The sequence below is a fragment of the Herpailurus yagouaroundi genome, unplaced genomic scaffold, assembly GCF_014898765.1.
Source record: "Herpailurus yagouaroundi ecotype Mexico unplaced genomic scaffold, PumYag 222, whole genome shotgun sequence".
Lineage (NCBI taxonomy): Eukaryota > Metazoa > Chordata > Mammalia > Carnivora > Felidae > Herpailurus > Herpailurus yagouaroundi.
The window spans coordinates 14,549,063-14,573,720 of NW_024412453.1; the positions used below are offsets into that span (position 1 = coordinate 14,549,063).

The 24,658-nt window shown below is 40.7% G+C and overlaps 1 protein-coding gene across 21 annotated transcripts in view; it reads right to left on the reverse strand.

Moving 5' to 3' along the window:
• The window catches only part of RBFOX1 (RNA binding fox-1 homolog 1), a 2,071,930-nt gene that overhangs the window by 1,191,877 nt on the left and 855,395 nt on the right, over window positions 1-24,658 (reverse strand). For 18 of the 21 annotated variants that reach the window (XM_040458724.1, XM_040458700.1, XM_040458710.1 and 15 more), the window contains one exon: window positions 21,079-21,141. In XM_040458724.1, the coding sequence (XP_040314658.1) occupies window positions 21,079-21,141 (63 nt within the window). Of the gene's footprint in view, window positions 1-20,920; window positions 20,994-21,078; window positions 21,142-24,658 lie in introns of all 21 variants that reach the window. The other 3 variants (XM_040458717.1, XM_040458716.1, XM_040458714.1) reach the window with 1 other exon arrangement.

The window sequence follows — 24,658 nt, forward strand, 5'->3', positions numbered from 1 at the left end:
ACTGCAAATAAAGGTTTTAATGGTTTTCCAAGTCCTCTTCAAACCTAGCACAATATGCCCTGTGGTAAGCAAAATCATGCACAGCCCCCCAAAGGTGTCCACATCCTAATTCCTGGAACCTGTGAATATTTTATGTTTCATGGCAAAGGGGATTAAGGTTGCTAATCAGCTGACTTTAAGACAAGGAGATTATTCTGGGGGCAACTGGGTGGCTCAGTCTGTTGAGAATTCAACTCTTGATTTTGGTTCAGGTCATGACCCCAGGATCCTGGAATCCACCCCCTCATCAGTCTCTCCACTGAGTGTGAAACTCCTCAAGCTTCTTTCTCTCTCTCCCTCTGCCCCTCTCCCTGGCTCATTAAGTAAATAAATAAGCAAACACATACATACATACATACATACAGGAATATTCTGAATTATTTAGGGGAGTTCAATGTAATTGTAAGACTCCTTAAAAATTGAAGAGAGAGGCATAAGAAGAATCAGTGTTGGAGTCATTTTATGTGAAAAAGATTCAACCCACCATTGCTGGCTTTATACATGGAAGAGGGCCAGGAGCCAAAGAATACAGGCAGCCTCTAGCAGCTAGAACACAGCCTGACGGGCACCTTGATTTCAGCCCACTGAGACCCGTTTCTATGTCTGACCTCCAGAACTGTAAGATAATAAATGCATGTTATTTGAAGCCCTTGTGTTTGTGATAATTGGTTTCATCAGCAGTAGGAAGCTAATACATGCCCTCCCTAAAAGGCCCTAAAGAAGGTGGACGTTCCTCAGCTGCAACTTGATTTTGTACCACTTTCTGTCTACTCCTTGCCTTCTTTCCTTCTGGATTTTCTCATGGTTGTTCTGCCGCACATCCCACAAAGATGCTGCTCATTCTCCCTTGAATGCCCCTCTTTCTTGACGTGCTCCTGCTAATAATTTAGGTCATGAGTTAGGTTAGGACCTATAACTTCCATCACATTGGTTAGCACTTCTTTGAGTCAGGTGGAATTGAATCACCCTAACTTATATAGTTTAAGAATGAAAGTCCCACCTCTCAAGAAACCCTCCTTCTGGGAAATTTGGGATATCTGGTCACCCTCTCAAGTCTGCCTTCTAGAAGCACAGGACCTGGCACAGAGGAGGCACTTAATAAAACATTAAGGAATAAACGGATTTAATTTTTCCATAGTCTTTTCCTGCACACACACACATTTCTAGTTATAGTCCCCTCTACTCCTGACGCTTCTATCTAATCAGATAAATTGGCCCCAGGCTCCTACATAAGCAGGTATTACCCCATTCTGTGACCATGCCAGTGTGTCAGAGCTATGGCCCCACACACCATCCTTCCCAGTTGATCTTCCTTCTTCCTCCTGCTAAGTTGTGAGAATTAGTTCTTGACTCAATCATTCAATGAAGCAAATCTTTATTGTGTACCTACCTCAAAATCAAATGTTAAATGTTTTCTAATAATTTTCTATATGGTTGGAAATGTTCTGTGATCTCAAAAATAAACATAAATGACAGTAATGGACACCATCTTTGAAAAGTTAGTTCTTTGGAGAAGAATTAATGTTGTCAGGTCTCTTGGGTTCTATCTTGTCTTGAAAGAGGAATAAAACTGGAATTGCATAGCTAGGTATTATCTATTGGGAATTTTTAACCTTTAAAGTATTCTTTAGAAAATGCAAGAACTTAAATTTCATCCAGTAACCAAGTTTAACAAACTTTTGGTTCCAACGTTCATTGTATGAGAATTAGTCTTTTATTTGTTTTATTTGTATGAGGCTATAGTTTTCAAACATTAATATTAATAAAAATCATGCTATGTGCCTGTTAAAAATTCAGATTCCTACCTAGGCACACCTCTGCACTTTTTGTTTTGGGATCTATAATATGATTTTCTAGTACATAGTTTCAGGGATTGCCATGGACAGTACCTTAATAAACTTTAAAGGATGGTAAGATGCCAAAGTAATAACATGGTATAAAAAAATAGGTAATTTTGATAACATCTCTTTAAAATCTCATAGTTACACAAACACTAATTTGAAAAGATATATGCACTCCTATATTTACTGTATTATTTAAAACAGTCAAGATATGGAAGCAAACTAAGAGTTCATCAACAGATGAATGGATAAGGAAGGTATGATATGTGTGTGTATGTATATGCATGTATATGTATGTGTGTATACATGCATATAAACATATATGTGCATATATATACACATATATAAATATATACATATACACACACATACACACACACACAGTGGAATGTTATGCGGCTATTAAAAAGGATGAGATCTTGCCATTTGTGACAATATGGATGGACCTAGAGGGTATTATGCTAAGTGAAATAAATCAAAGAAAAATATCATATAATTTCACATGTATTGGAGTGGGAAGGCATTCAAATGAGGGGTTGGAGATAATAGGATTTTCATGAAATATTATGTTTCATAGCAAATGAAGAAATTCTGTTATTGTCACTGATAGATAATAGAACCCAAAGGTATCAGATATATAGAATATATACTTTTTGGATAAAAAATGTCTAGTGTTGGGGTGCCTGGGTGGCTCAGTCAGTTAAGCATGTGACTTCGGCTCGGGTCATGATCTCACAATTTGTGGGTTGGAGTCCTGCATCAGGTTCTGTGCTGACAGCTCAGAGCCTGGAGCCTGCTTCAGATTCTGTGTCTCCCTCTCTCTGACCCTCCCCAGCTTGCACTCTGTCTCTCTCTGTCTCTCAAAAATAAATAAACGTTAAAAAAAATTTATTTTGAATGTCTAGTGTTGCCCATACCTCATAGAGCAAAAACAAAAAACAAAAAACAAAAAAACAAAAAAAAACCCCAAAGTGTAAGAATCCAAATCTTGTTTTGCTAACAAATTAGAAAATGCTACCCATGTAAGTAGTTGACATGAATGGGGACATAAGTGCACCGTGCCTTCCTTATACGTACCAGCTGGTACCCAAGAAATGTTGGCCTCCCATGGAGACATAAAAGATATGTCTGTAGGGTTACTCAAAAACAGGATGCTTCCTCTGTGTTGTTCTCTGCTATTGTTACTTTGAAACACTTTTCTAAAGGGATGGTCTTGCAAAGAGGCATGGTACGAAATGATTGTTTACTCCTCCCTATGACATTTATTAGAGGAAAAATAGAAACAATAAACGGCACTGGCTGCTTTACAGCATGTGTCCCTTTAGCCTACACATCTGCCTCTGCTTGACTGCAGGCAGGAAAGTAGTGTCTGGTAAGTACTCTGCTTATAGACTTATTTCTGAGTCACTTGTTTTCACCAATTCACATACTTCAACTCCTTTATGATCTTGACTCTCTTGGCCCACAACACGCATTTATATCCTCATTCTATCACTTGCTCACATTTTGGGTTTGCTTGAGGTTGGATGACCCTGGTACACAATCTTGACTTTTCAAAAAAAAATGGCAGTGGTTCATATCCCTCACCCTAGATCCACTTCTCAGAAACCATCCCTGTCGGGAGGGCAGAGTAAGAACAACACTTGGCATCAGCATCAGGGTCATCCTTCCTTGGTATTTTGGAGAGCAAGAGAAAGGGATATCAATATGCCAGAGGGTTCAGAACATATGTAAATATAAAGCATTTCTAGAATATCCCCAAGGAAAGAAATTGTTGAGTAATAAGAAAGGCTCTCAACTTTTTAGGTTTCAAAACAAAGTGGGTCAGACTGAAAACTGCTCTTTTCAAAGCAATTTTCAGGTCTTTTAGGATAGGGATTTTGTTGTAAGCTGCACCTCATCGTAAATGAAAACTAGAGCAGGGATTTGCACATAGCAGACTTTCAATAAATGATATTTATTGAATCTGATATTTATCAAATATGGTATAAATGACTAGGCTCCAAGCAACTTTGAAATAATTCATTATAGATCATTTTCACTCCCAGGCTAAAGGACTTCCACATTCTCTTTGACTTTCTCTTGTAGCTACACATCTGGTCTTGCAGATATTGCTACCCTATATTTGCATGGTATGTTCTGTTGTGAAAACTTGCCACATGTACCATGTCATTTGATTTTCAGATGACAGATCTTTAAAGATTCTTAGAGCTCTCATAGCTGAGAAGACTGAGGCTGAGGGAAGTTTGATATTGGCAAAGATCTTACAGAGAGTGTATGATGAGGTGGGATTTGAAGCACCATTGGTAATAAATCCAGTCCTCTGTGCAGCATGTCACGATGCACTTCTTCAGGTATCATTCGGAACATCTAATCTAGCTCTGATACTTACTACCTGTGGGTCTTGACTTCTCTGAGTCACAATGTCCTCATATTCAAAAAGGACTAGGTATACATAACAGTTACTGAGACTTCTGATTTGTTGATCCATTTTCCAGATGAGAAAACCAAAGCTCAGGAGGTCAAGAAGCTGCCAACTGTCAGCGGCTGGCTTCAAAGATGGTGGCTTGATTCTATGTTCATCAGCTCCCATCCCCTGGTTCACTGCTTCTCTTACCCACCACTTATGCTTATTGTACACCTGGAAAGCCAATCAATGCACATGTAGTAATGATAGATATATAAAATATAGGAAAGCAGTTTACATATTTTTATGACATAGTTTTAATTTTTATTTATTTTCATTTGTTCTATATTTTTACAACGATTAATAGGGTTGGTTAAGGAAACGTTGCTCTCCCCAGGTACATTACCAACAGCACATCTCTACAACTTCCTCCCTCTGCTGGCTCTCTTCTCTGATAAAGCATCTGCTTAGACAGATGCATGAAAGATACAGCAGCACACAGTGCCAAAATCTTCCACCTGGGGCTCATACAAATTCAAAAATGAGAAGACCAACCTCAAAGCCATTGTATTCCATTCTGAGTTGCCTTGCCCTAAAATTAATGGAACCAAGTCTCCCAGTATGCCCTGTGTGTTTAAAAGTGTAATCTGTAGCAGAACCCAATAGCATAAATTGATTACATCCCATCAAATAGTATTCCCTAAGCAATTTTTCCTGCAATTAAACCACTGTGTTGAAAAAGAATTTGGTTAGAAATACTAATGGGTATCCCCAACTGAAATGTAACCTTACTCTTGAGACTCTAGGATGGCACTCCTCCCCTCTTGCCTGACAGTACTGTGAAACAAAATCGTCTTAATATTATTCACCAGGTCAAGTAGACACAGTCTCCAGAAGCACATAGCTTCCCCTTTCTGACCACAAGGTAAAGTATTGTCCTGTCTAGAGAATAGTAAGACTTGGCACAGGTGCTACCACCACTCCTCCATTCCTATAGCCCTGGAAGACATTGCTAATCAATCACAGTGCTTTCCTGCTGAGCTCATATGCAATCTTCTCAACAAAACAACAGGGAGCCTTTACTAATCCGAAATGGCAAGCAAGAAAAATATATTTGCCTGCCCTCTATCTAGAGTTTTACTTCACCGAGCTTAGACAAAACACTCCCTATGACCCAGTCCACACACAGAGATTCAAGGGTGCCTAAATCCATGGGATGTTGAGTCTTATTTATCAGTATATAATGACCATTCTGGTATCTTCAGTTGACTTTTAATAAAACTACTTTTCTTATATCCAACCAATGTCCTTATCTTTCTCAGCACCACTAGCCAATATTTCTCAATAACCTTATATAGTATTACTTGGATTTCCTCTCCAAGTTCTTACTTCCTTCTTTAATCAAGGCAAATGTATTCAGCCGGTAAAATCTATCTCTAGAAAAATCCTTCTGAGTCTAACCATTCCATTTCCTACTTGCCCACTCTAAAAATAAAGTAATTTTAATTCATTTTAATTGTTCTAAAGCCCTCAGGGTATTAAGTAGCTATGTCCTTTTTAAGGGTTAGCATAAGGTGGCTTTCTTTTATTTCTCCAGCAAATGAGGAAGCAGAAAACCATCTAGTGATATGAAAAATCACTTTTCTATTAACTGATAAATAACAAAACTATATGTAGTATTATTTTAGAAAATAAAACTATTATTTTAGAAATTATTATTTTAGAAAAACCAGAGATTTCTAAGTATAGTATTATTAGAAAAACTAGAGGTTTCTAAGTACTCATTTATGTTTTAAAAACCAAGTTATAATGCCTATGAGATATAAATTTAAGTATGTGTCACCTTAAACTTAATGAAATTGTTAAAAAGCAAAATTCAGGTGAACACATTTGATTTTTTAATTTAAAAAAAATTTTTTTTTTAATTTTATGTTTTTGAGTCAGAGAGAGGCAGAGCATGAATGGGGGAGGGTCACAGAGAGAGGGAGACACAGAATCCAAAGCAGGCTCCAGGCTCTGAGCTGTCAGCACAGAGCCCGACACGGGGCTTGAACTCATGGACCATGAGATCATGACCTGAGCTGAAGTCGGACGTTTAACCGACTGAGTCACCCAGGCGCCCCTGATTTTTTTAATTTTTAAATTTTTTTTATGTTTATTTATCTCTGAGAGAGAGAGACAGACAGACAGACTGAGAGTGGGGATAAGTAGAGAGAGAGAGAGGGAGACACCAGAACAGAGAGAGAGAGAGAGAGAGGGAGAGAGAGAGAGAATCTGAAGCAGGCTCCAGGCTCTCAGCTATCAGCACAGAGTCCAATGTGGGGCTCGAACTCAAGGACCACAAAACCATGACCTGAGCCGAAGCTGGATGCTCAACCAACTGAGCCACCTAGGCATCCTTGAACACATTTTAAAGATCTTACTGGCTTTATTCAACAATTCATGAATTGGGCAGTCTGCAATGTAGCAGATAGAAAGGAGCTCTGAGGAGCTATTAAAAACAAAAGACTTTTACAGGCTGACAGAAGGAAACTGGAACAAGGAAGTTAAAATATGTAAAGAAGGCAAGGTTATGGCAAGGTTGCTTTCCTTTGGGGATGGCAGGGTCTATCAGGCAGAGGACCCAACTGTTGCTACTCAGGTGATTCCCAATTGACTGGCTTAGGATTCCACTTCTGGGAGAGCTGAAGCTATAATTAAGTCTCCATTTAGTGACATGGGGTTTAGAGTAAGTAACTCCACTTGGGGAATGTTGAGGTGGTTTTTAACACGACATAAAAAAAATATCTGTATCTCTTTCTGATGTTTTTAATTCAATTTTAAGAGTTTTCAGATGGGTAGGAAATGAATGAACCATTCCATGAAAATGACTCTGAAAAATCAAAACTGAAAAATTATGAAAAATTAGATATATGATATAAAAGACTGCGAGACAAGAGAGAAGTTATGATGGTAAAGACGGAGATTAACAAAAAGACAGTGAATAAAAAAGTAAAGAGGGAGATTAACAAAAAGTGAATAAAAAACAGACTAGAAATGGAGAAATCTTAAGACAAAACAAACCAACAAATGAGAAGTATTGGATGCAGAAAACAGCTTACCACAACATACAAGAACATACCCTAGGAAAGAGATGTTAGAATCTTGAGAATATCAACGCATGGCATTGGGATCAATAATGAAATACACTGAATACTTTTAGCATGGTTTCAAATGACACTAATATCTACTAAGATGGTCCATGCTTGGTAAGATGCAGCTAATATACTGACTTGCATATGTTCTCCAATTGTATAGAAAGAAGGGGGCATATGTTTTCCAACAATGATACACTGTTCCAGTCCATTACATGCTTTATGCTGACTTACTCTTCTCTGAACATCTGGAATGTTCCATTTAATTCACCAAGATAGTATAGTGTAGAGCATTTTCTGCAGCTACCATCCAGCCCCAACACCACCAATGCAGCTCTGAGAAGCCCTGACCAGCATCCGTGTGTGGGTGCACTCACATGTGTGCATGTGCATATATGAAGACGGAATGGCAATCTATGCTGTGATAGACATTTTATAAAGGAGAGAACTGATGTTCAGAGAGGTTAAGTAAATTAAGCGTAGTCACAGAGTCACTAATGTGTTTTACATTCAATGTTATTCCTGCTGTCCCTAAGAGCATTGCCTATTAATGTTGCTTACAATTGCTACTCAGTCTTTGTAATATACGCTTGAAGCATTCATATGTTCTGAAATCTGGACTTCCCACGGAGAGTGTAAAGCCTTATTTATGTCTTGCAGTTATTTACCCCCTTTAGTTTGGCTAAAATGCCTCACACAGTGACAGGTACGTAAGAAGCACTTAGTAAATGCACGTTGATTGAATTTAGCTTTTCCCGCCTTATATGTTGTACGAAAGTCTAATATGGCTTTCATTTTCATAGCTATTGATTCAATTATTCTTCCTTAAATCTTAAATGAAGCAGGCCACCCCAGCTCCCAGGCATCCACAAATTAGTGGTGTCTTCATTTGTCTTCCATTTACATCTAACTAAACTAATTATTTTCCTGTTACCTCACACCCCATTGGTGTTACACAAACCGCTGAGATGGCCCCATCTCCTGCAGGCATCACTCGTATCTTTTCAGCAGCCAGTTGTAACACGGGTGACAGAACTATTAAAAATGTCAGACTTCAATGCATGAAAACTTATGTAAAAGCAAACGGTGTCATCTGAGGTAAAACTGGTGACAGCAGCATAGGGGAATGCAGAAGCCAACAGGACGACCTCCAAGCAAACTTTAACAGGGGAAGAAGAAACAATTTAGCCATTCCTAGGACAAAAAAAGAAAAACAAAACAAAAAAACAAAAACAAAACAAAACCACCTTCATGATTTCTGCAGAACTTAGAATATACTTGGGGCGCCTGGATGGCACAGTCGGTTAAGCGTCCGACTTCAGCCAGGTCACGATCTCGCGGTCTGTGAGTTCGAGCCCTGCGTCAGGCTCTGGGCATATGGCTCGTAGCCTGTAGCCTGTTTCCGATTCTGTGTCTCCCTCTCTCTCTGCCCCTCCCCCGTTCATGCTCTGTCTCTCTCTGTCCCAAAAATAAATAAACGTTGAAAAAAAAAATTAAAAAAAAAAGAACTTAGAATATACTGGTGATGGCCACTGATACAGTAAAGAATTGAGCAAATGACTGGATTTTACACAATGTTGAAGAGATGGTGATGATGATGATGGTGGATGATATGACGGGTGGGTCAGTGGATGGATGGATGGAGACACAGATAAGATCCTTGAACTTTTTTCCATCCCCATACTTACACTCCCATGTCAAGCCAATATCATCCCGCCTTCCCAGACTATTTGAATACAGCTCTTAAGTGTTCTTGCTTCCACTTGGCCTGCATCCAAACCTTCTTCAGTATAACAGCTAGAGTAATACTTTTAAAAACATAAATATAATCACGGTTCTTATTTTTTTCTGATCCTTTGATGGTTTTCCATGGCACTTGTGGTAAAATCTGAAATCTGCCCTCTGATGAATATCTCTCCCTGTCAGCTCTTTTAACACTGTTCCAGCACTCTGCTCTAACCACACCTTCTTTTTCTTCTTCATAAGCCCCAAATGTCTTGCCACAGCCCAGAGACTCTTCCCTAGAATTTCCCAACTTTAATAGCAATTCTTGGATCACCCAGATTAAATTACTATACTCTGTACGACTCTCATGGCGCGCTGAGTGTTTATGTCACAGTACTGACTACGATTTATAATTATACATTTATTCGCGAAACTGTCAGAGAATTTAAGCCCATGGGCTTGGGCAACTTGGTTGTTGTCTTGTTTCCCACTGTGTCCCCAGCAGCTAGAACCACGCCTGGCAAAGAAGAGCATTTCTTGTGTGTGTGTTGAGTGAATGAAAGCCTCAGCCACCTGCTTGATACAGCGAAAGAGCAATTCCTACAGAAAAGGTACGAGGAAGAGAGTCACAGGAATGGTAGGCCAGGTCTGATTCCTCACCTGTGACGACATCCCTGATCAAAACTCTCGCAGGGGGAATAGAGGGTTTGACAAGTACTGCCGATGACTTGGAGCTCAGCACAGTGAGGGTTGGTGCAGGTGTGGCACCTGCAGGCTCTTCAAACGTGTGCAGAGTGTGCCTTCGAAAAGAAGCTTGCAATCTGTGCCAGCCAGCACCATGCAGTGGCAGGACCATGTGCTCGGAATAATAAGGTTTTTTTTTTTTTTTTTTTTTACTCCAGACTGAAATAGTTACAATCCTTTTACTACCCCATCTCCAAAATTCCTTATTAAAATATGTATTAAAATTAATGTGAAAACTCACATATATATGTAGACACACACACATATATATATTATATAATGTATATATCTCAAAGGCACAATTCGGTTCTTTGCCTGTTAGTCCTTCATCTGTGCTTTTTGTTTTATTTCTCAGGATGAAACTTCAGATAAAGCCCACTGAAAACCTTGAGGGAATGTCAAACGATCATGAGGCTACAGGCATGTTGAGCATCAGGAAACTCAGGGCTGTGGCTCTCAGTGATTCTCCACTTTGCCTGTACTAACAAGAATCTTGTGTGATACACAGTCCCTGGTAACCACAGAGAATGTTGCAGTCTTTCTTGCATAGAGAAGAGAACGTAGCATGAGAACTCTCTAGAACTGTTTCTCCTTATTCGTACCAGTCATCCATTTAATCTACTTTTTAGAGAAGTAAACTTATAAAGACAAGTTAGACATTAGAGGCGATTTTTAGACATCACCCTCCACAAATCCCTGTGAAGCCAAAATTCCTTGCCGCGATTTCCTTGATGAAATGTACAGTCCCACGGGCACTTCTGACCCAGGGTCAGGCATACAGAAAGAGGTCAGTGCAGTAGTCAGAGGTGTGGACCCTACAGCAGAAACCCAGCTCCAAGTCTTACAAGCCATCTGACTCTGAGCAATCCACACAAGGGCCAGCTTTCCCATCTGTAAGACAGCAGGAATTAGCAAGACCTATCTTACTAGGTCATTGTGAGGATAAAACAAGGGAATGCACGCAAAATGCTTAGCCCATGGCCAGGCCCATGAGCAGATTTCCAACACATGAGCAGTTTATCTTCAGAACTGCAGAGGACAACACCTCTTCCACTGCATGGTCTTAGGCAGGCACTCAGCACTTCCCAGAACTTCCATTAAAAGCTCACTCTTGGGGCGCCTGGGTGGCGCAGTCGGTTAAGCGTCCGACTTCAGCCAGGTCACGATCTCGCGGTCCGTGAGTTCGAGCCCCGCGTCAGGCTCTGGGCTGATGGCTCAGAGCCTGGAGCCTGTTTCCGATTCTGTGTCTCCCTCTCTCTCTGCCCCTCCCCCATTCATTCTCTGTCTCTCTCTGTCCCAAAAATAAATAAACGTTGAAAAAAAAAAAACAATTTAAATTAAAAAAAAAGCTCACTCTTGAAAACATTTTAACAGTTTCGAAGGAAGAGGTTAATTTTATTCTTGTGGGGATAGGGGTGTGGGGCAGAGAGAGGGGTTAAGTTACAACAAGGCAAGAGGGCTTCAAACTGAACTGTAGTAACAGCTTCCTTTCTATTGACTGTAGAACCGAGCTTCCTCTGGGTCCCAGCCCTTCACTCAGCTACCATCAGGCTGGATCTTTATGCTTACTCCCTCTCCTCTCTTCTTCCCCACCAAAAACAGAAAAAGGTCTTCTCTAACTAAAACGGAGCGCTACTTTTGCTACTACCTTTTGCTGAAACAATCACTGCCAAAGTTATGTTCTCAGAGTCCCACTTTCCACCCCAAAGGGCTTTTCCCAAAAACAACCCTCCGCCTGCAAAAAGGAGGGTTTTTTTTTCTTTTTTTAAATCTTTACAAGAAACCTGTGGGTTGCCATGGTCATCTTCGTTACAGAACAGGAAATTGGGGCTGGGAAAGGTTAAGTAAATTTCCCAAGTTTACAGAAGTGGTAAAAGGGAGCCAAGATTTGAATCTCTCTTTGTTTGTCTTAATGTCTTGTGCTTTTCTAAGACCCCAGCTTCCTTTATCATGATCTCAATGAACTACTAGCTGTGACCCACTGGGTTTATTGGGCACACGGCCCAAAGACTCGTAGCTTATTTGTTTTAGCAGTGCACAACGTTTGTGAATTTCTGCCAAAAATTTTTTCAATGTGTACTGGAGTGGATGGTCCATAAAAATAGACTGATTAACAAGTTCTTATACCTGAATTTATGGGTAAAACAATGGTATCTAAGACCTGACAGCCAGCAGACACCTGATTTCCAAACTCACAAAACTCTTGTCAAGAAATAGCATCAAAGAGAGAGATTCCAGAACTCCACTGGTTTCAGAAAGAAGGTCTTGTGCCAAAATCCATGGGTTCTGAAGTTCCTTCTTCCTTAAGGCTTTAACAGTTCACAGAGCAATTATTTTTGTAATCTGGCTTCTCCCTCTATTCTGTGAGTTCCTTGAAGGTAAAGAGTCTGTGTGATTCAAATTTCTAACCCCAATTAGTCTGAATCCTCATTCTAGGCAACTAAAACATAGGCGCCTAAGAGGAGAAAGCCCAAAAGACAAAGGCTATAAATCAACACAGTCCATTTTGAAAAGCGATTTAGCGATACGCATCCAAAGTCATAAAGATGCTTATATCCTTTGACTGTACAATTCCTCTCAGGGGTATTTATCTTTAGTAAGTTACCCTAAGGAACAAAACTCTACAGATCCTGAGTGATTAACTCTGCTAATAATGGTGTTAGTGAAAAGAGCAGAAATGTCCTAGATATTCCATAGTAAAGGAGCAAGACATCACCCTGATGATACACTGTATAGCCCTTAGAATTATGATCGTACGGAATGTTAGAGCAAGATCAAAAAAAGAAAGCCCAAGCTAAAACTCAAGGGAAGAAATTATAAGAGAAATGATGACACCAAATCACAAGCCCATGATGACGACAGCTGTGGAGCACATATCTGGAGAAGGATTACGTGGAAATGTGGGAAAAAGATTAAACCAGCCTCAGGGCAGTAGCACATGCTAGAACAGTTCAGGCACAGGTAAACCTTGTTTCCTCAATGTCTTTAGAGGAGAGTTTGGATTCTGTTCTAAAATGAAAGGCGGGCACTTGGAGCAGAGCCCTGGGTGAGGGAGCACAGCTTTGCATGCAAGACATGGAGATTCCCCTTACTGAGCCAGACCCGCACCGGCTGTAGCGTGCGATTATGCTCTCAGACCATCTGCTCAGGGGCTGTGAAGGCAGCCGTGTGTCCTCCTGCCTGGACGCCAGGAGGACACCGATCACTAGTCAATCTGCTTGAAATTGCCTCCGATGATTAGTGTGTAATGACTCAGGTAGGTCACGGCCAGGGACGTTTCTGTTATTAATGCATTAGCAGCTGTAAATGGGCATTGATTCTGCACAGAGTGCAGGTTTATGGACTTGGTGGGGAGAGTCTGGCCCTGTGGAGTGTAAATGGTCATTGCTGGGGGAGGAAGCACCCCACAAGGGCACTGTACTTTAGGGAAGGGTAAGTAAGGCCAGCCAGCTCTGGGAGGAAAACCCTGACCTGAGAATATGGGGAAGAATTTACATGTGAGAGGGATGACTCTTGGACCTCTCCTACATCTGAGATGGGTCTGATCATATATCCTTGGATTCTGAGCCCAACATATACTTCTGTCTATGACTGGCTAATCCATGATAACCAACACAGCTTAGGTTGTTTTATTTACTTTAAATTTTATTTTATAACTTTACCATAAATTTGGGGCCCCATTCATTTTAACGTCCTCACTCTCAGCAAAGATTCAACATGATAATTTATCCAAACTTACTTGTAAGTGAACGAATGAATGATAACGTTACCAGGGTAAGGATGTTAACTTAAATATCAATGTCATGGCACCCTGAGCTGGAATGTTCCACAATACAGTTTTTCAAGATAATTTATCCTTCTTAAATACAGACACTGAAGTCCAATGAGTGACTGAATTCACCAAAGCTCATGCATACACAGGCAGCCCAGCAGAAGATTATTTCTCAGTTATGTAATTGCTCTGAATAGTTCTCATTGTTACCATTTATTTACCTCTGACTGTATGCCCAGCACACAGTTGGGGTTGGCACTTTCTGAGGCAAGAATCTTCATCTGTGAAAATAACTGCCTGAATTCTAAAGAAATTAGCCACATGCTTAAAAAAATATATTCCGGCTGTCAGCACTAGGAGAAAGTTTATCTTTTTTTCTGTGGAGCTTCTAAAAAGAAATCTGTAGCATCCTTCATTTAGAAAAACCAAATTCCTTGTTTCTATAACTTATTAACCAGCCATTCTTGTTTTTATTTGTCCTTTGCAATTTCCAGCTGTTGCTACAGGTTCACTAGTGTCTCAGATGAACAACCTCACATTACAGTGCAGGGTAGAAACAGCAAGTAGACCTAATCTTTAGCTTAAGTGAAGGGATTTAGCAGAAACCCCAAGTCATTGTTTTGTTGTTCTCCTTAGGTCATTCTATTGGGAAGCGATGAATAATCAGGGTGAAGAGAGATTTCAACTCTTAGGTGCTCCAGGGAAGAGGCCACAAGCAGATGTGCTTTCATTTCCTTTCACCCTATAATGCAACCAACGGATGTGGATCAAACCGTATCAACATCAGTTTATTATACTCACTTTCTTGTCCAGAAGACAATATGTTCATTTCTGCCCACAGATTGGGGGCTGGGAGGAGCCACTGCTGGCCATAACTCATCACTCTCTGCCTGGCTCAGATACTTTCCTTCAATCTTCTCTCCTGTGGCCTCATTTCTGTCTTTCTTGTTTATTCACTAAATTCCAAGTCGGAAGGGGTCTTAGTTACACACTATTCCAGTTAAATTCCTTACTGTTATTATGATTATTTAACGAAGAAAGCTAAGTCAGATTGGTCAATGTGTTAAGGATCACGTGGTCACTCCACAAAGGGGTGCCTGGGTGGCTCAGCTGGTTAAGCATGCAACTTCAGCTCAGGTCATGATCTCATGGCTCCTGGGTTGGGCCCCACTCGGACACCCATGCTGTCACCCACGCTGACAGTATGGAGCCTGCTTGGGATTCTCTCTGTCTCTCTCTCTCTCTCTGCTCCTCCCCCACTTCAAAATAAATAAATAAACTTTTAAAAAAAGGATCACGTGGTCATAAAGTCAGGCCATTAGCCTGACTCTTGATTTTTCAAAGATTGATCTAGATTGGAAAGTATGGTAAGGGAGGACTGTGAGGGGTTATGGATGACAAAAGAATGGTTTCAAAATGCAAAAAGTGATCATCTTTCACAGCAATAATCGATGCACCTCAAGAAATCATTGTCTCAGGGCTCCTGGGTGGCTCAGTCAGTTAAGTGTCTGACTTTGGCTCATGATCTCATGGTTTGTGGGTTCAAGCCCCCCATCGGGCTCTGTGCTGACAGTGCAGAGCCTGCTTTGGGATTCTCTCTTTCTTTCCCTCTGCCTCTCCCCTACTCATTCACACTCTGTCTCTAAAAATAAATAAACTAAAAAAGAAAAAGAATTAATTCTTTGTCTATGTGCACTTGCCACTTTTGCGGGTGTCCGGGATAGAGTGGTAAGCAAGACAGAGACACATCATGCCTTCAGAGATCCTCTAGTACAAGTGGAGGAGGCAGGAAATGCAGAAGCAATAAATACAATAATTAGAGCATGTAAGGAGTGCTGTGTAATACTTGAGCTGGGTGAAATGATGGAAAATAACGAGGCAGATAGTGGGTGCGACTTCAGGCTCTTTTTTTTTTAAAGTTTGTTTGTTTCTTTGTTTATTTGTTTAGAGAGAACAAGCAAGGGAGGGATAGAGACAGAAGGAGAGAGAGAATCCCAAGTAGGCTCCACATGCTGTCAGCACAGAAGCCCAACATGGGGCTCGATCCCATAAACTGTGAGATCATGACCTGAGCCAAAATCGAGAGTCAGACCCTTAACAGACTGAGCCACCCAGGTGCCCCTTCTCTCTCTCTCTCTCTCTTTTTAAAAAGTTTATTTATTTTGTAGAGAGAAAGAGAGAGAACAAGTAGGGAAGGGGCAGAGAGAGGGAACCCCAAGCAGGTTCTGCACTATCAACATAGAGCCCAATGCTTGAACTCATAAACCTGAAATGTGAGATCATGACATGAACCGAAATCAAGATTCAGACATTTAACTAACTGAACCACCCAGGAGCCCCAGGGCTTCTCTATTTTTTTATCCATGGTCCTGAAATCCAATAATCATACACAGTTTCCTTGTAACTTTCATTTTTTTTTAATCTTCCTCTGTTCTAACAATAAGGGAGTGAAAGAAAATTGTTTTTCTTTTTTTATTTATCTACCTATACTCTCTTGCTTCACAGTCTCATATACTCATTAAATCAAAAAGATCCCAAGTTCCTTATTCCTTTGTAGAAGAGGGAAGCGAGGAGGAACAGGAAGGATTTTACTGAGTTGGCTATGCAGCAGCTTACGACAGACAAGAGATACACCGATGGAATGTGTGAATATGGGTGTGTGGTGGTGGTGGTCAAGTGTCAGAGCACATGGGAAGGTCAGAAGAGAGTGTCTTTTGGTGTGCCCTCTACACCATGAGATTCTAGGTCAACTGGCACAAAACCCACCCCAGGCCTGGCCATCATTTAAATTAATGTTCTTACATTGCTCATGCTCTTGCTTCCTCTCCCTCCTGTATTCAGCTGAAGGCTGACCACCCCATTTCTAGCCAACATGCTGACTTTTAACCACTTCCTGAAGATAATCATTACTCTTTCTTTGCCAGTTCACCCTTAGGCTGTTCTACTCTTTGCTTGCTCCACCTAGTCCAGATTCTAAAAATATCATGGGGTCACACGTCTACAATGAAAACAGGCTTAGTATTTTCTTTACCCTACAAGGGGAATCAAGGAATTAAAGTACACATATTCAACAGGAGGGTCTTAACTGAGATATATACCAAAGTGTACAATAAGAATAAGGAAGGGTTACTTTGGCTGGTAAGACCACAGGTGACAAATTTTGAAGTCAGGAAGTAAACACATTTGCAAGTCAAGAGATCAACATGCTTGGTGGAAATATGTTATCTAGGGATTCTCAAAGAGAAGGCAGAATGTTAGAGACAAACTTAGCTAACTGAACAAGTAACTAGATGATATTCATGCTTGGGGAGCAGTAGTCTTCCAACATGTAGGATGGAGTCCAGAGGATGGTGGCTTTGGGCATTAAAACCACAGCCACTTGAGGAAGTAGCACCTAGAGTGATACGCCAAAAGAGGGAATGGAATTAGGGGTTCCAGAAGGTCCAGATCAAAGCCTCACTCCTCTGGTGGTGGGTGAAGAGCAAGACAAAATCGGTGGTGACTGAAGCTTGGGACTGGGGTACCTGGGGACAGAGTAGCATCCAGAGGGGAGAGCACAGGGTGTGGTCTGATGTCAGTGTTAAGCATTTGGAGCCCAAAGTGACAGCAGAAGTAAGTGAAGATGTGAGGCACATGGGTAGCTCGGTCTGTTGAGCATCTGACTTCAGCTCAGGTCATGATCTCACAGCTTGTGAGTTCCACCCCACATCGGGCTCTGTGCTGATGGCTTGGAGCCTGGAGCCTGCTTCGGATTCTGTGTCTCCCTCTCTCTCTCTGCCCCTCCCCTACTCACACTCTTTCTCTCTCTCTCTGTCTCAAAAAATAAACATTAAAAAAAATTTTTTTTTAAAAAGAAGTAAGTAAAGATGTACAGCAATTTGTGCTGCACAGCACACTGGAATTCAGTCACAGATTTGGAGTCTGTTGCTCTAGGCCTATCTAGGCCTTGACAAAGCAGAAGTCAGAGCTTTAAACAAGAATTAGAGTAGGAAGTACAAGGCAAAAGGCAGCCATCATGGAGATCCAGATGGGTCTACTGTCTAGACTCAATTCTGTTTCTCCCACTTACATAACACTCCATCAGAAGGTGAGATGTGTCCATCCATCTATTCGTCCCCCCATGTTCTCACCCATAGCTATGTCCAGCAAGTACTGATTACCTATTACAGACAATACTTCAGTAGATGTTGTGGCTACAATCAGAGGTTATATGCTCTAATAACCAGTGTATGACAGACGCCAACCAGTGAGAACAAACACATTGTATGACATTTGAGGGTCATTAACTCTTTTGTTCAGGATCAAGGGTTCATGTACGGGCATAATGCACATGGAATCGCAGGGAATAAAGGTGCTTAGGGGCCTGGGGACAGCAGCAGTTCACCAACCAATGTCCACACTGGTATTTATCAGCTAAGTATCAGCATGAATGCAAGGATACAAATTTCAGAACTGGCCCCCTGTACTGACAGGGCCTCCAGTCTCGAGCTGCCCCATCCAATGTGATAGATTATTACTAGCCACATGACACTGTTTAAATTTAAAATAACTAAAAATAAACAAAATGATAAACTTAGTTCCTTGGTTACAATAGCCACATTTCCAGTGCTCAGTGGTCATATCTGGCTACTGGTTACCATACTGGACAGCAAAGATAAAGAAGATTCCTACCATGACATAGAGTTCTTTTGGATAGCACTGGACAAAAGGAAAACATTAAATTAATTTTTGGTTAATTAATTATACTTCTGACATAGCATGCCAAGGGAAGTATAATCTGGCAGGAAATAGAGATCTAAGGAAGGCTTCCACTGGAACTTAAATTTAAAGGTTGTAGGAAATTAGGGGCGCCTGGGTGGTTCAGTCGGTTAAGTGTCTGACTCTTGATTTCAGCTCAGGTCATTATCCCACAGTTTGTGGGATCAAGCCCCATGTAAGACTTCATGCTGATAGCATGGAGCTTGCTTGGGATTCTCCCTCTCTCTGTTTCTCTCTCTAAAAATAAATAAATTAACTTTTAAATAAATAAATACATAATAAAAACTTCTAAGAAATTACTCTGAAGCTGAAGTTCAACCAGTGACCCTACAACCACCAGCCTGCTGTGGCTCTCCTTTGTGTATACAGATCACAAAGGGATGTGGAGACCTACAATCCTACAAAGACATCAGAATGTGCAAAACAGCTCTGTATCATATACACCAGCCAATCTGTGCCAAAGGGCACCAATGCAAATGGAACATTCTGGAAAAGAATAAACAATGAAAGATAACCAGACTTTGGAAGTAGTAAATGAACATTGATTTTCTAAAGCCAACAGAGACCTCAAAACCCTAACTCAGACCATCACAGGATAGTCACATCAGGGCAGGCACAACGTTAGATGTGTGCAAATTCTAAAACCAGGACTGTTGCTTCCAGTAAAATCCCATGAGGGGCAGTTTCCTAAGCAGCAATGTTACTGGTGAGGCGAACCCAACACCCAGACACACAGCCAATGTAGACGTCAGGCCATCTGTTTCTTGACCATGAAGCAACCTCCCAGAACTCGATCTCTGTTGTAGGGGATGTAACCCCTTGGCCCCAGATGTTGATTGAGGTTCACTGCTCCAGGGAAGCTAGGACCACAAGGTAAGCATTGAAATCTATTAGGTACACAGAAATTGGGCAGCTGCTCTAAATATCCCCAGTGAGGAGTTTTTCCATTTCTTCCTTTTTTATTTTTTCTTAAATTATCAGATATCTACACACTGGTGTAGAGCAGCAAATTAATAATTTTTTTTTCTCTTTAGACGGCAATCGTAGATATGGAAATACCATACCCAAAGACAAATTAACATGAGCTCCTTACAACGCTGTACTAATTATCTCGGGGACCAGAGCCTCCCCTAGGTTAGAAATTTCAGCCCCAATCCAGGGATGGAACATGAATTCCTTTCTGAGAAGCAGTAATTTGTATCATGTTGAGAAGGTAGAGAGAAAGGCGGGAGGGTCACACATAATCTGAAAACACATCCTGAAACCTTCCTCCTCCATCTCTACCTTGCCTGCTCCAGCACCACAAAGAAGGGAAGCAAGGATATTGCTTGAAACAGAAGAAGATAAAGTAACATGCATGTTTAACTTTACACCAAACAGACTTCATGCCAAACAGCCTCTCCTTTCCACTTACAAAACCTTGCAGTTTTCAGAAAACGCTGTAGCCTGAACTTCAAAGGCAATGAAAGATAGATGTGGCATGTAGGGAATTAGACACGAAATTTCCTTTATTATTAGGAACAAAAGCTGTGGGTCTAATCTCCTGTGTGATACAAGCTTTAGCTGATCAGGGTCACAGTGAGTCACTCTGATATTACAAACAGCAAATACACCATCTTTTTCTTTCTTTCTGCCTCCTACTCCTTCTATCATTCACATATGCAAATTCCGTAGCAAAAAGGGGAGTCATGCGTTACCACTGAGGGCAAAAGAATTCCCTTTGATCAGCCTCTTCCAGGCCTGGAGTCCCACAGTCTCTGATTCCACCTGCCCCTTTATGATATTTGATGTATCAAATTATACGCCACCCATCTCAGAAGTAGAATGTATTTTTTGTGAAATTCTGAAACCTTACCAAGGAAGCTGCATCTTGAAAAAACTAAATATTTCCTTTAGTTAGCCTTTTAAAACTTTGATATTTGTGGTTAAATTATGATAGATTGTTCTTCGCCAGCAGAACTACTGCAGAGGAGAGGTGATGTCCCGTGCACCAGCACCAACACCAACACCTCAAATGCTAGCGTCTCATAAAAAAGGAGTCGGGGAAACCGGAGAAAATACTGCTGGCTTCACCAGAAATAAAGTCCTTGTGCACAATGAGAACGGCAGACGGCAGAAAGTGCTTACTTGCTAAAAACAAATGAAATTTCTGAAATGTACCCCAGCATCTTAAAAGTACAGAATTTGTTTTTCTGCAGTAATTTTTATATAGTAGGAATTGAATTCTGGTGCAAAATGAATTGTTCTTAAATGCCTCAAGAAATATGTGGTCTCACTTACTGATCTGTTTTTGCTGGCATTTCTTTCTACTTTGCAGGGTCATGCAGCTGGGAGAGAGGGACAAGATATCTCCTAATGAGAAAATCTTAGGGAACAAATAGACAAGAAAAGCACATTTTAATTTAACCTCCAGCCAGCAGTGGTAGGGTTAATCCCCCAATGCGCACAAACATTTCCTGTGTTCCTTGTGGGGGTTCTGCCTGGCACATCATCCTCTCACCTCTGAATCCAATGCAGTAGAGCAGAAAAGAAAGACACAGGCAGGCAGCACAGTGTTTGTGGGAACTTCAGGCCTGCAGAAGAGAGCTTTTCATCGCAAACACGATCAAAGAAATAGATGTATTTATGTAATGAAGGTTCAAAAGCGGTCGCACTTACTGAATGCTGAGCCCGATCAAGGAAGCTGTAAGTCCCACTGGCATGAGTTCTTTGAGCAGTTTCCTAGGGAAGAAGAGAGAGGGAGACTTGAGTATCAAGGAACGTACTCTCGTATTGTGCCTTAACCTGTCTTGTCATCGTCCTATCTGGCTAACCTCTAAAATAGGCTTTTGATGAAACAGTGTATTTTACAATGATGATGGTAGTGATGATGAAAAGGATTAAGATCAAGTCTTTCAATATATTTTCATTTAATTCTTTCACACTCCGATTAGGAAGGTATTACTATTTTCTCTGTTTCAGAAGAGAAAACCAAGGCTCAGACAGTTCAAGTAAGTCATACTTGCACAAAGTATGCATTAAGGTAGCAGAGCCTGGATTTGAACTGGGCAATTGGATACCAAGTTTACAACAGGTCTGCTATGCACATGCCTTCTACAGTGAGCTCTATGCTATAGGATGTGTTCAAGGAAAGATGAGAGGCCAATTTTTCAGAGATATTATTGCCTGGAGTTAGGCAAAAAGAGATAAACTCTCTTTTCAACTCTAGAACTCTAGGATTCTATAATGGTCAATCCCATGATGGCTAACACTCAAAGTGACTGTGATACAAGGTGTCCTATCAATAATCAATTTCAGAAACATGGCTATCATCTCCCAATCAGAAGGAATAAGATCCATGTCCATTAATATTTACATATCAAAACCAAATATCACTCAAACTGCAGATGGCCATTACAATCTCATGTAATTCAGTGGGTTGGGGGAGAGGTCATCTCTAATCACGAAGACTTACTAATAGATATGAGAGAGTTACATGGCACCCTATACTCAAGAGAGTTGATTCTGACCCGTTCCCACTCTGGGGTCATGGGAGTAGCAGAGGTGGGATTGGTTTGCAGGATTCTAGAACCTGTTCTAGTGTTCTATTATTTCTCTCGAGTAGTGACACAGTGTGTGCTCAGATTCAATGGAACTCACAAGTTTCAGAGTTTAATTATAAACAGTATTCACAGATATATGTTTGGAAAATATTCTCCCGTTCTTAATAGCTTTAAAAAAAATTTTTTTTTAACATTTATTTGAGGGACAGAGAAAGACAGAACATGACCGGAGGAAGGGCAGAGACAGAAAGGGAGATAGAGAATTTGAAGCAGGCTCCAAGGCTCTGAGCATCAGCACAGTGACCAATGCGGGGCTCACACTCATGAACCATGAGATCATGACCTGAGCCGAAGTCAGATGCTTACCCAACTGAGCCAAAAGTCGGACACTTAACCAAGTGAGCCACCCAGGTGCCCCTCTTAATAGCTTAATATGATGGAGGTTTGTTTTTTTTTTTCCAATCTTCATATTTGGTGAGCCCACTGGTGTTGATAAATTAGAGCGTCTGAAAATAGAGAGTGGTTCTAAAATAGCGGAAAGAGAGATTTGCATCTGGAGAAGCCTGAAAGTATACACAGCTGTGAAGTTGTAAGGATGGTGGTAACAGTGGTCATTTATCTGTCCTTTCTTCTTTCCTTCCGTTCATCCATCCATCCATCCCAATCATCCATGACTCTGCTACCTACCAGCTTTGTGACCTTGATCAAGTCACTTAACTTTTCTGTCTCAACTTCTTCAACTATAAAATGAGAATAATATAGTACCTATCTCAACAGATTGAGGTACTAGAGGTTAGTATTTGTAAGGCACTTATTTAGTATTATGCCTGGCACGAAGTCAATGCCATTTAAAAGTTGTTTTTTATTATTATTATTATTATTATTATTATTATTATTATTGAAGTATAGTTGAAATACAATATTTTATTAGTTTCAGGTATACAGCATAGTGATTTGACAATTATAAAATGCTCACCACAATAAGTTTAGTTACCACCTGTCACCATAAAAAGTTATTATAATACTTTTGACTATATTCCCTACAATGTACTTTTTATCCCATGACATTCATTTTACAACTGGAGGTTTGTATGAAAGTTTATCAGTATTTATCAAGCCTCTCTTTATGCCAAGCACTATCCTCTTGGTGCCTACAGTCCAGGGGGAAAGTCAGATCTCGGTCAGGGATGGTGGGGAAGACTTTGCCAAGGAAGCAGCAATGGAAATGAGATCTTCATGATGAGAAGAATGTAACCACATGAAGTGAAAGAATATGATTTGGGAAAAGGAGGCAGAAAATTTAGGAAATGAATAGTCAAAGTATATAATTATCTTCTATAAATTCATAGTATGCCTCAGCTGGAGAATTATCTGTGTCCTAGTAAAAAAATATTAATGATGATAATAGTAATAGAAACAATAGCAGTAGTAATAGTTTTATTGAACTCATAGTATATCCAGGATTTGTATCAAAATCTACATGTGTCTTCTTATTTATTAAAAATAACGATGGCTTCTTTTGTCAGGTTCCACTTCCTAACTCTTGGGCAACTCTCTCTGGTACTTCTTCCTTCCCTTCACATAGTCGCTTACATACTCTAGGATCCAGCTAAACTGATGCCTTAAAGACAGAAGGCATCGTTATACCTCTAGGCCTTTGGTCACATCTTTCTTCCTCAACTGCCCTAATCCTGGCTCAATTTCAACTTGTTCTTCAATGTCCACCCAAGTGTGAACTTCTCTCTGCAACTTTCATTGACCTGTCCAGCTGGACTGAATTTTTTCCAGGGGCTCTGTGGTCTTTCACACACCCTTCTATCTGAACAAGAATCACACACTCTAACCCACTGTAGAGCTGGCCTGCTCTGGCTGTGAGCTCCTGGAGGCCAAGGACAATGTTTTACTGATATTTGGTAGCCTCATTGTCTGGCACAGTGCCCAGCCACTTAGCAGCGGCTCACTACACTGGACGGAATCAGCAGTGATTCCTCATCGAACCAAAGTGGTATAGCTCCAAGGAAGGGCACTGAAATTTATTCCAGAGAGAGGTTCTCCCTAAGCAAAACAGCCATCACTGGTGTTCCCATATTTGGTACCCAGATGATAATATTAACTTCTCATCCACATCAGCTTCATGCCCACACCTTTAGATCTGTTTTTAACCCAACCTGCAGTCGAAATGAATTTTATAACCACCCCCCTTTCTAACAAGAATCCATCAAATTCTCCAGGCAGATTGTTTTATAAAAGCAAACAAAGGCCGAGAACCATTGTTACAAGGTGAGAATAGAAATGGTCATTAGCAGCAATGGCACCAGACAGTGAGAAAAATCTAAGATGCTCTCTAGAGTTCCAGAGGAGCTGTATATGTTCAAACCAAAACAAAACAAAAACAAACTAAGATTGTCCTGAGTTTGCAATTACTCTTGCAAACTACCTTAAGAGCAATTTGGGACCAGGGAGAATCTTGGGTCCCAGAGGAATTGGGTGGAATTCTCATCATACTGAGACCAAGGCTGGAGCCAAAGGGCTGCAAGTGAACAAAATTTTAAAGGACATCAGAACAAAGTCAGGCAGAACAGAGGTGAATGCTCGCTTCCTGCATTAGCTGCCCTCACCTCTGCACTTTGTCCAAACGGACGCAAAAAATAGCGAGCCAATTACTTCCAAAACACTGGAGTTGATGACCCCTGGGT